Source organism: Macrotis lagotis, chromosome X, assembly GCF_037893015.1.
Source record: "Macrotis lagotis isolate mMagLag1 chromosome X, bilby.v1.9.chrom.fasta, whole genome shotgun sequence".
Taxonomy (NCBI): Eukaryota; Metazoa; Chordata; class Mammalia; order Peramelemorphia; family Peramelidae; genus Macrotis; species Macrotis lagotis.
The window spans coordinates 67,027,245-67,039,929 of NC_133666.1; the positions used below are offsets into that span (position 1 = coordinate 67,027,245).

Sequence of the window (12,685 nt, forward strand, 5' to 3'; positions counted from 1 at the left end):
AGACTCCAGAGATTGTGGAGTACTTCTCCCAGGTACCCTCCAGGAACTCAGGCTGAGCCTGGGGCCAGAATAGAGCCCATCTAGGACGGCAACAGGCAAGGTCACTTCTACAGCATGAGGTTTGCTGGTGATGTTCTGAGGGTCCATTTTTTAATCACCTCACTTGTAGTGAGTAGGCAAGGGAGTCTGGGATACAAGTTCAGAATTGCATGGGAATGCACAGGTCAAAAGCCACAGAGAATCTCCACAAGAGCCTGGTACTGCAGAGCAGTGTCTAAAATAGATATCAGGGTCAAGGGGCCTGGGCCATGCAGCAGGTCATCTTTGGATGGCAAGTCCCAGCTTCCCAACCCTGGGCCTCTGCTGCACTATGGAGGACAGTCTGGGTGAGCACCACCAAATTACTTTAAATAAATCTTTTTAGAGGCAGCTCAGTGGCACCACAGCAGATAGAATGCTGGCCCTAGAGTCAGAATGTCCTGAGTTAAAATCCAGCCTCACACACTTACTAGCTGTTGATCTTGGGCAAGTCACTTCATCTTTATTTGCCTCAGTTTCCTCAACTGTAAAATGGTGATAATAACACGGTTGTGAGGATAAAAATGAAATAGTATTTGCAAAACATTTAGCACAGTGTTTGGCATATAGTAGATGCTTAATAAATGCTTATCTTCTTCTTTTACTCCCCCCCCCACTTTATGGGTCATATTGGCAGACCAGGTGAAACTTGTCTGGATCTACAGTTTCAGAAATACTGCCTGCAGTGGTCTGCCACAGGGTTTGTGCCCAGGGCCAGGATAAAACATGTCCAGGGCAAACAATAACCTCCAAGGTTTAAAGACAAATTTCAGTCAGGGAGTGGAAAATCAGGGCCCTGGGACACAAGTTGGTGGGGGGGAGGTCAAGGAACTTGAATTTGTAGAACAGAACTGGGAGAGCCAAGAGGAGTTCATCCAAGAATGCTTGGGGGGATGGGAAGGAATAGTGGATGGAAAAGAGCATCTGCTTCCTAGTTTAAGTAGTTCTGAATGCTAAGCACAAATATTCTCTGAAGATCAGTGCCCTGGTTAAAAGCCCTGATCATCCCACCCTAGTTATGCTCCCAGCTGGGCAATAAGTGGACACCAATAAAGAATAGGTCCATTCTTGGTCTCATTTCACTGCAGATCACATTTTACAAAACACACACACACACACACAAATACATACACACACACACAACCTTTTTTGATATCAATGAAAATTATTTTTCTAAGACACACAATTAGTAAATGATTGAGTACCATCAGAATCACTCTGAGAGTGAAATTGATCCTACTCCAGTTCTGGAGTTACAGAAATATTTCATTTTTCTCCTCTTTAGTAAGATTTAGTGGAAAATGCCTTCACAATTCAATTTGATTCAACCACTGCCCAGTTAGGAAAGTTGGCAGAATCCAGTGGGGAGGTGACCTGTCTATATTACTGATTTCTATTTTTTTCTAAAACAGAAAAGGGAAAGCTCTTTTTTTGTTGTTTTTGTTTGGGGGAACTTGTTAAAGACCATGTAAGAGAATCTAGAATGAATTCTCCCCCTGCTTTAGAAAGAAAACCCTTTGCTAGAGAGATGAACACCCTTTATTTTCTCCCTTTGGCTTCATTTATAAAATCAAAACAAAAGCTAAAAATGATGTTTCCAGGGAAACAAAAATTGGAAGCCCAGCCCATAATAACCATATTCTGTCCCATCATCCTCTAGTCCTTCGGCAGCCAACCTTATCTCAAGAGATCTCTGGGAAGCTCAACCTCTGAACTGAGAAAGAAAGGCTACTTTCCAAGTGTATTTGCATCAGTAAGATGTTTAAAAAGTGACATTTGCACTCAAGTTCATCTGAGCTGAAAGGTGTGGCCTGGCTTGCCCAATGTCCCTTGACTTCTGCCTAGCAGAATTCAAGAATAATCCGTGTTGAAGAATTGTGACCCAGTTACTAAAAACTGACTTTTTTCCCCATATTAAGATTATAGTCCTCCATTGTCCTCCATGTGAAGGCCATAGGCTTTAAGTGAACTTTACAGCAGGGAAGATGGCATTTATGGAACCATCCCCACTTTCATTCTGGATCTATTTCCTGTCCTCCTTGCTCCCTATCTGCATTTGTGAGAAGACTGGAACCACGTGTCTCCCCATGTGAAACCTCATTAGCTCTGTACGGCAAAAGAGCCCCCATCTTTAGTTTCACTAGCTCCATACTTTACACAGCTCAACCGATCAGCTAAATTCACATAGCAAGCCTTGACTCCAAAAGCAAAGAGGGCGGTCACCTTGTGACAAAAGAAGCCCTCTCTCTCTGTGGCTTGGAGGTCTCATGGGGTTAAAAATGTGAGACAGACAGTGGATATGCTCAACTTTTTAAAGAGTAGAACCAACCTACCCCTTATCCAGAAGAAGACAGAGTCTGGTTCCTTATTAGGGCCCCACAAAGCTTTTCAGGACCTCCCTAGTGATTCATCCCCACAATGACCAGGCCATTCCTCAGAGCACAGAGGTGATCTTAGGAGGTGAGATTGAACCCTTACCATGGTCAGGCAGTTGAGCTCCCATGGAGGCCACACTGGAGTGCAGGACATCATTAACAGCTGTGTCGCAGTACAGGCCCCGTTGGATATCATGCTCACTATCGGTCTGGTCACTCTCCTCATGCCCACTGTCCTTCAGGCTGTTCCCCTCCAAGTCCTTGAATGTGGAGCTGCTGAGATGGAGAAAGAACAATAATTTACCCTCATGATGGGACTGATCAGGAAGGTGTCCTGTGGCTGGAGATGACATCCTAGCCCTCGGATGGCCTGGCTATGTGCTGGGGGATATCCTTAATAGCTACAACTCCAATCTGCCTTGGCCACCCCTGCCATATAAAGCTTGCCCTTTCTTTCATTCAGCTTCAAATATACTCCTATGGGTAACTTGAATTCTCTACGAATTTGAAACAATTACCACAGAGATAGAATTACAGCAGGATTTGTTTCATTTTCACATAAGCAAAGACTTGCTGCTGGTCTCCCAGAAAAAAAAAGGAAAGGGGATAGAAACTGGAAACCAAGGGAAGGGAGGTACAGAGATTTCGGGTCAGCTTTTCAACTGAGTAGCCCATCAAAAGAAAAGAAAATGGGAGGGAGGAGGGAGAAGCCTGGTACATGAAAGGTAGGAGAGATGCCAGAGCCAGAGAGTGCTCCAACAGAACTCTGGCTAGAGGTCCAGGGCCTCCCATCATACTTAGCACATATATTTGGTCAAGACCCATGATTTCATTGCAATCAGGAACTCCCTAGCATGAAGCTGGTGAGCAACATCTTTATAACTTTGAAGCTTAGAGAGTGGCTCAGGGCACTGTAAGGATAGGTGACATGCCCAGGGTCCCACAGCCATCACATGTCAAAGGCAGGATTTGGACCCAGGGTTTTCTAACTGGTACCCCCCACCATACTGCTTGATAGATGTTTGTTGAACTGAACTAATTTTTAGTTCAAGAGAATTTGAGGTAAATGTCTCATGGTTTGGGTGAGCCCAATGCTGCCACTGCTACCACCACTGCTGTACCTTATGGAAAACATAGGGTACATCCAAGGACACCCTCCTGCCATGCTGCTAAGACTGCCAGCTAGTTGTGCTGTCTCAAAGACCATCAATTATGCATCTGAAGTACATAGTTAGTAGCAGAATCCAGTTCCCAGTCATGGAAAAGGCAAAGGCACATTCGAGAAGAACACATTCACACAACCTAGGCACTTGTGGGAAATCCAATGAGCTCCACTAGACTAGGGAAAGAGGTCCTCCTAGGGAGAGGACATTGGAATTTCACTTGATCTTCTCATTCTGCAGCCCCAATCAACATGGCTTCATAGGGACTCAAGTTGATGGCATTCAGTAAGTGGAATAGAAAGCATTATTGTTGACACAATGGAGCAAAGATCCAGGGTCAAAAGGAATTCCAGGGGGCAGCTAGGTGGTGTAGTGGATAAAGCACTGGCCTTGGAGTCAGGAGTACCTGGGTTCAAATCCGGTCTCAGACACTTAATAATTACCTTGCTGTGTGGCCTTGGGCAAACCACTTAACCCCATTTGCCTTGCAAAAAACCTAAAAAAAAGGAATTCCATTCAGCCTAAGAAGAGGTCAGTGTAACATAAAATTGGAAATAAAGTGGGTGCTTATGAAGTGAAGAATGGTGCTAGAGAGTCTTGGACAATTACTGTGCCACAAGAAATAATGAACCTGGAGAATGCAGAGAAGCAACTGAAGACTTATATGAATGGATGCAGAGCAAAGGAAGCAGAACCAGGAACAACATATACACAGTGAGTATGGTGATGGAAATGGAAAGGACAGCAACAAACTGGTCCTAGAGAAGGGAAGAGAAAATATATCTTTCTCCCCTCTCTGCTGAGTTGGAATTTCTTTCCTGGTCTGGTGGAATATTTGACATAATTTATCAATTAACAAGGAAACTGAGGCCCAGAAAATGCCTGGTCACACAGAGCCTAGATTGGAACTTGATATTCTCTCTACTACTGTACCATACTGTCTTTTGTTCTAATTAGAGATTCCAGAATCAAAAGGAGAGACAGTCTGATTAAATGAAGAAGAAGCAGCTACTAGGAGGAAATCCAGGAGTAGGAGTCCCTGAGATGAATGTCTGTGTGTGTTCTCCTCTACAAAAGCAAGGAGTGGCCATTGTCACCAGTTCAGCTTACAGCAGTTAACATGCTGAGAGATCTCCTTGCCAATCTGCCAAAGTAAGAACCGTTTGCCCTCATCTTGTAAGGATAGTTGGGGCTTAATGAATGGAGCTGTGTAAGGTTTTTTTAAGACCTAGAAGGAAAGATGCTGCAAATTATAGAGCAGCCTGGCAAATACTCTGAGCAAATAACAATTTATGTCCAGCATAAAAATTGCTGATTTCATTTTCTTTATTGCCTGTATGTCTCCTGGGGGGAAAAAAAGCCTTGAAAACCCATTAGTCCAATGTTAGCACTGATTCGGCCTTAAGCTAGAGGGAATCCTGTCTGACATACAAGGGTCCCAAAGGGAAGGGGCCAAGTCTTTCTAGGTGACTGAATTAGTCTCTCTCTCTCTCTCTCTCTCTCTCTCTCTCTCTCTCTCTCTCTCTTTCTCTCTCTCACTCTCTGGATAGATAGATAGATAGATAGATAGATAGATAGATAGATAGAGATAGAGATAGAGATATAATCTGTATGTACACATACAAATGCTTAATGAATTTTTTCAGAAAGGACAATGAGATGTGATATTATTGGTAGGTGACAAAAACTAATTGTATCAAGTCCCAGAAGACTATTAGAGCCTCCTAAATGACATCCATGATCACTCAAAAGAGTTTGGCCTAACCATCCATACAAGAGAATCCAAGTGGATGAAGAATGCCTATTGGTCAGATTATGATATGTATTTGGATGGACGGGTCACAGAGCAGATCTACTGGTATACAGATTTTATGCAGAAACTGCAAATGAACAATGAGTTGAGCCCAGGACTGAATAATAGAAATCAAGAATTGGAAATTGGAAAGTCAATTGGAAAACTGGGCATTGCTTTAAGTGACCCCCAAGCATTTCCCAAACCCATCACTTTAGCATCAATATTCTTTTAATGATGCTACATTGGTTGCAAGACATAGAATCCCACAGTCTCTGAAGAATTAAAGTTAAACACTTCCTTAAAATTAATAGAGAGGTGAATGATAGGTATGAACGTGCCATGAACGTACATTGGCAGTTCAAAATAAGAGAATTAGAGAGAAGAGACATGATGTCAAAAGACAGATGGCTGTCTGCAAAAGGTGGCAAACTTGGGCCCTCCATTGCTATCTCAGCCATATCTAGAGACCCAAAGGGAAGTACCAGCATATGGGGTGGCCCCCTGGAGAGGCTTCCTGGAAGAATATGGCTCAGAGCTCTGCAGGATAGGAAAGAGGATGCAGGGGCTTGCAATTCAATCTCTAGAGAGATGAGGTCAGATTGTTATGATTTCAAAATTCTTTTCAAATGTTAACATCTCAGAATCTGGGTAAATGGGTAGTAACACGTTTGTTAATAAATGGTCCCTGAGAGTTTCCTTTTCACTCATTCATATATTTAGACTATTTTCTGAAAACCTTCTATGTGCAATGAGTGGTTTGGGTGTTGGGCTAAGGGTGATGTCCTTGGAATCAGGAGATCTGGCCTAGGGCCAACTTTTGACCTTAATTGGTTATTGAGCAAATCAGTTTTCTCATCAGGAAACTCGAGGTATCAACTTTTATTTCCCATCTCAGAGGGCTCCAGTGAGGGTCAACTGTGAAATCTGTGGCTAGGAAGGGCCTGGGAATCCTAAAGCTTTAAAGGGATGAAAGCAGCTTGGGGCATGAGCCCTGAGCCCCTGCTTCAGGCGGCTTGTGTCCCACCCCTACTCATTCCCTGCTTTGTTCATTTCCACCTGGTTCACATCCTTCCAGCTGCAGTTCCCAGTCTGGGCCTGCTACCCCTCCCCAATCAGAAGAGAATGGAGGATTTGCACAACAGGTATAAAGTACTGTTAATGGGCTTAATCACTCAGAGGAGCAGGAAGGAAATCAGTCTCACACATGGACCCTCCGAACTGCTTTTCCTGGAGGGCTCTTGGTGACCCCAGGGATGTCACATGGAGTGTTAATGAGGTTACACTGCCATTATTCCATTTAGTCCCTGCAACGACCCGTGGAGGTAGACAGTGACAGCATTAGGAGTTCCAGATTCCAGAGGAGGAAACTGGGGCTCAGCAAGGCTAAGTAATTTGGTCCAGAACCCAGGGCTGGCATGTGTGGAGTTGGGATCTCCACCCTCGTTGTCTCAGGCATCAAATGAATAGCTCCTACTCATACGTCCTCTTAAGCAAGCTCCCTGAGAAAAGTTCAGTTGCCTAAGGAAAGACACTACCAGAGATCACAGGATCAAGGTCACTGGCTAAGAAAATGACCAGCTATTAGTCTTGTCAACTGCTGTGTCTCAGGAAGTAGCCTGGACGCATGACACCAGGACTCATACTCACAGGATATGAAAAGGGAGAAGGGTTAGGAGACCCATCTTCAAGGTGGGCCAGATTTTTATATTAATACAAAATAAATGGAGATTGAAATGTTTAGATGAAGATCCAGTGATAGGGTTCAGTGATCCAGTGATAGGGTTGCCTCATAAAGGAACATTTCCCCTGCATGGAAATGGGTCTGTAGGAGGCCACATGAAGTGCCATTGCTTTTGAATACAGCCAAAGCATTATTTGATCATGCTTAACTTGGTTGTGTTTTTTTTTCAGTATTAGGCCCAACTCTCCTACATTTTCTACACATTTAATGTTTGAAATGCAATGTTAAGGCCCCTGCAAGCCATCACCGACAGATTTCCCCAGAACTTTGCTGCCAAAACACTTTGTCCCCAATCATTTGGTCTCAAGAAGACCTAGGGCTTCAAAGCCCCAAAGAAGGACATGAACCAGATTCATTATATTACAAAGCCCTCTGGTATCTCCACAGAAACCAAGTGGATCACCTACCATTTTCAGCTTTGCTGTCCCATAAATGGGTAGCTAAAAATGCATGTTTCCCCAACCTCTCCAATGTTTCCTTTTCAATTAAGGTGGCTGCTAGGAAAATGCCACTAATGTTGATTTCAGGCAGAGCAAGGAGAAATTGTCCATTGGCAGAACTTTTAAGTCCCAGGCACATTAGGGCAAAAACCCAAACGAAACCAAGACAGTTTAAGCAGATAGAATGAATAAGAGCTGAGTCTGAAATCTGGGACTGGGGTTCAGACTATCAGCTCATTCACTTCCTCCCTGTTGTACCCTCGAGGCAGTTCCCTAAGACTCTGAGCCTTAACTTTCTAATCTTGAAAATATGCAGTATGGATTCAATGGTTCATGCTATCTCTTGATTAAGGAGCCTATGATTCAAAAACAATGAAAATTATATATTTTTAGGGACTTTCAGAGCTATGGTGGAGCCTCACTCATCACTAAATCCAATGGTTGTGCCATTCCATCTCTCCATAGTACATTGGGTGGATTACTGTAGTTGTAACTGGGAAGCCCTGGATTCTAATCTGACCTCTGATAATTACTAATTATGTGACCCTGGGCAAATTACTTGACTTGTCTGAGCTTCATATTCTTCATCTATAAAATGGAGATAATAATAATAGCAACCAACAACAATATTTCCATAGAAACTACTTTGTAGGGTTATTAGGAGGTTCATACAAACTCAGGTTTGCAAAGGACCTGACAGACTTTAAAGTGCTACTGAAATGCTGCTTAGCATTATGAATAACATTAGGAAGCAGAAAATTAGGCATTCAGGGAAAGAGGGGAGCTGAGATGAAGAGAGTTGCTAGGAAGAGCAAGTCAAGGTTCTCAGACTTCTGCCAGCTGATCCAATCAAGGCCATGTCTTCAGAAGCCTGTCATTGAACCCTGTCTTCAATATTTCTGGGCTTCAAGATCTACCCAACCCTCCAGGAAGGTTGAGTACAAGGCTAGTAAGTGTTCTCAGCACAGAAAAATGACCAGTCAAAAGGTCTCTTTCCCTAGTAGTTAGTGGAAACAATGTCCATGACAAGCCCACATTGTTCCTTTAGGGATCTAGGATATGAACCCAAATTTCCCACCATGGCAATTTTCCTGAGAAGAGGCATATTTATTTTTTAAATTTTTTTTTATTTGTCGAAGGCAATGGGGTTAAGTGACTTGCCCAAGGTCACACAGCTAGGTAATTATTGGGTGTCTGAGATCACATTTGAACTCAGGTCCTCCTGACTCTAGGACTGGTGCTCTATATATGGTGCCACCTAGCTGCCCCAAAGAGGCATATTTCAAAGGAGGTACTAGGTTGAGGTCTGAGGTTGGGGCTGGGGGCTGGGGGCTGGGGGGACAGATTGAGATCAACACTGTTTCACCGAGATTTGTAAATTGTGACACATCTCAGCATCACGGATGGTGGTTTTCCCTAAATGAAAGGACTAGAAAACTGTGGACATCACATCTTTGGGGTTGGATCCCAGAGGTCAAGAAAACTCTTTTTTCTGATGTCCAATTGTATCAGCTTTTTTCTGACTGCCACTGTCCTCTCCTCTCCTTGTTACTATCATGAATTTATGACAGGATAGTGATTCCTGTCTTTAATTAGCTGGGGACAGAAGAATGGAAGCTCCTTGAAGGAAGAGATGGTTTGGTTTTTGTCTTTGTAACCCTAACCCCTGAAATAGAACATTTCAAAAATTCATGTGGAATAAATAAATGTGTGATTCTGGGCTAAGACAGTTCCTCAAACAATCAGCTGAATGGTGTTCTTTGGGTGAGCAATTCCCTTCTAATACAGATAAACCTACACTCTTTTCACTGGATGGCTCAGTGTTGTGAATTAAATTAAATGTGAATTAAAACAGCTTAGACAAAAAGCCAGTCTCTCCCTTACATCCCATTCTTTGGGAAACATAAATTTATGGGACTGGTACCAAAAAAGGAATAGATTTCTGAGGCCTCCACAACTGTATCTGAAATCAGATGCTCAAATCATAAATGTATGTGCACCTACTCACACACACACACACACACACACACACACACACATTCACATACACAGACACAGACACACACACACACACACACACACACATTCCCAAGCATACATATGTACAAAGAATTCCACTCTAGGTCATAAACTGATGACATGAAGCTGGACATCAACAACATGAGCTCCCAGCACTGCCTTCAGAGGGTCTGTATTTGTCTCTCTCCCAGAGAGTTGTACATGTAGAGGCCATTAAGACCAAGCCTCTTATGAATCTCTCTCTGCCCTGGGTTTCTCATCTTGGCAACTCAATGGCCTCATACATATTATAGAGGCAGCTTGGGCTAGGAGGCAGACAGCTGAACTCAGACACTGAGCTGGAATTCTACCTCATACAATTACCAGCCTGGGTTACCAAATGGGGAGCATATCTCTAGTGATCTGCAACATGATATGGCAGTCACAGGGCTAGCTGTGTAGGTTCAAGTTTGGCCTCCAACACCTCCTAGCTACATGACCCTGGATAAGTCACTTAATCTCTTAGTGCTTGAGCAATCCTCTAAAACTATATGTCTCAACTGAAATGCATATCTGTATCAGAAGAAGAATTTCTACAATGGAAATTCCCTACACACTGATGACCCTATAGATTCACACCAAAGAAATCTCACCCCTATAGTATTGACCTCATAGGTTGATGTAAATTTTATTCACTTTGAGAATAATCTTGAAATAAATCTTTGAGTATATTGTGCTGAAGAGGTATTACATGTTATGATCCCAATGACTCGCCTCCTAGCTAATGACTATCATAGGAATCCTAATAACTAACTCTCATTAACATATTAGTTTAAAGTTTTCACAGCAATTACCTTTATTCTCTGCTATTATCCACAGAAGGAAGAACAAGGACTTAACAGATGAGGAAACCAAGACTTATTGTTTACATTCTGATCACATATTCCAACCTTTCCTTTCCTGAACTATCCGTGAAGATACTAGTTTATTTCAATTTTGATTTTGTTGTAGAAAGAGTGGATTTTTTAAAAAAAATTAATCCCAGAGTCATTGACTTAAATTGATCTCTTGAACCTCACTGGCAATTTCCACAAGAGACAATAACACTCCCAAAGCAGGTTTCCCTTTCCTTAAAGTCAGAGTAGGGAGAAGCTTGAGGATATAAATCTTACTTCAAAATGATCTGTTTTCTTTTTCACAGAAAATCAACAGTCACAGACAAAAGGAGTTAAAAAAAGAGGATGTGGGCTTAATTGAAGGAGGTCAAAGTCAGGAAGATAGAGGAGGCAAGCAAATGAATACTTGGACATACCTCTTAATGATGTGGGCTCGGTTGTTCACGTAGTTAGCATCGAAGGAGTAGTTCTCAGTCTGAAAAAAAGGAAAAAGAAAAAAAGAATGAAGACCATTAGATGGAGAAGAGTCCTATTTTCCTGCCATGAATTAAACTCATGCCACAGTGAATCCCCCAGAGCATAGAATTTCCAAAGTGGAATGCACTCCGTGGTCACTGAATCCTACCCATAACCACAAAAGATTCCCTCAGCCAGCACAGGCCCAAAGATCTCCTGTGAGTAGAGCCTCTCACTTCTCCAGACAGCCTGTTTGCCTCTGAGATAACTCTAAGTATTAAGGAGGTGGTTGGGTTGTTGCTCTTGTTTCCCCAACACCCAAGCCTACATTGATATCTACAGTTTCTTCTCATTCTTCTAAGTTCTGTCATCTAGGACCAAATGAACAAGTCTTCCTTTCCCCACAGGACAGCTCTCCCATTTCCCCTTCCTCTTTCAACCCATCTTCCTATTGCATGAACTCCAGATACTTCCCCATCCTGGTTGTCTTCTCTGGTTACTCTCCAGTTTACCACTTCCTAACCAGCAGGGCCCACAATGAAACAACTGCTCTGATGACTTTGAGACTAAGCAACACCACATCAGTGTTTGAGAACCGCCTCCAGAGCTAAAGGGTCTCTATGAAGCCTAGCACAGGCCTGTTGCCTCCAGTCAACATTACTGTACCCCAAGAGTCTGACAGAGTTGACAGATACATCTGGGAACCACACAAACTACTTCCTGAAGAAGAAACAACTTGACCCACTGCTTTTACTGAAACTAATTGCTTCCTGTTCCCCAGTGGCCCAATTTTGCACCCGTCAAGTTGACTAGAAGTTCAAAGGTATTTTTTTATTATTAGCAGATAATTAACATGTGAAAATATTTATTCCACAGATAAGGAAATGTGGTGAAGGTAATCCCCTACTGTGGCTCTTGTTTTCACCCATACCTGCGTACATGCAATAAAAACTTCATTTTATCACAAATACAAAAGCAAACAGGTAGCATGCCTAAACCAGGGTCAGGGGGATGGGTGAAGGGCAGTCCCCAGGGGGTCCTGAAGTCTTTCATGTGAAACAGGAAATCAGCAAGCAAAACCTCTCTTGAGGTCTATCATTAAAATACTACCTCCTAATGTAATTCACAGTCATTTTCTAAGCAACAGTTTTCACCAAAGCTACTGTGGATTGCCTGGGAGATAAAAGAGTTATGTGTGTGTAGGGAAGAGGTGTGTGTGTGTGTGTGTTGTGTGTGTGTGTGTGTGTGTGTTTGTGTGCGTGCGTGCTATAACTAGGGTAAGACAACTGCACCTCTATCCCTAGGGAACCAACAACACTTAGGCTCCTTCAGCAGGTCAGTTACCAAAAATAATGAAAATAAGATGCTACTAAATGTCAGACACTCCAACCCCCAGTAGATGTACCCCATGTGAGCTCCTCACTTCAGCCCTGCTCTCTTCTCCCTCCCTAGCAGCAATCTCATAGTGTCCTGGAATCTCTGATCCTTGGTGCTAGGGACAGATCCCAGATCCCAGCCTCAGCCCATTGGGCCTTGTATTTCAAAGTTTCCCTACCCATTGTGTAATTTTGGTGGCAACCATCCCAGGCAGAAGAATTGCTTGTCACAGCTCTGATATCTGTTCAAGAAAGCTAGCCTTAACAAGGGGTGAGACCCAGGGCAAAAATTGCACCTGGGAGTCAAGCCCCAATTCCCAGTGCCATTTTGAACCATTCTTACTCCTCCTCCCCCTCCCACCAAATA

The 12,685-nt window shown here is 43.1% G+C and overlaps 1 protein-coding gene across 2 annotated transcripts in view; it reads right to left on the reverse strand.

Annotated features, from left to right (window-relative positions):
* PCDH19 (protocadherin 19) overlaps positions 1-12,685 on the reverse strand; it is a 119,275-nt gene that overhangs the window by 40,437 nt on the left and 66,153 nt on the right. Inside the window, exons 3-4 of one of the 2 annotated variants that reach the window (XM_074202221.1) lie at positions 10,903-10,961; positions 2,557-2,726 (exon numbers count right to left, since the gene is read on the reverse strand). In XM_074202221.1, the coding sequence (XP_074058322.1) occupies positions 2,557-2,726; positions 10,903-10,961 (229 nt within the window). Of the gene's footprint in view, positions 1-2,556; positions 2,730-10,902; positions 10,962-12,685 lie in introns of both variants that reach the window. The other variant, XM_074202220.1, reaches the window with a different exon arrangement.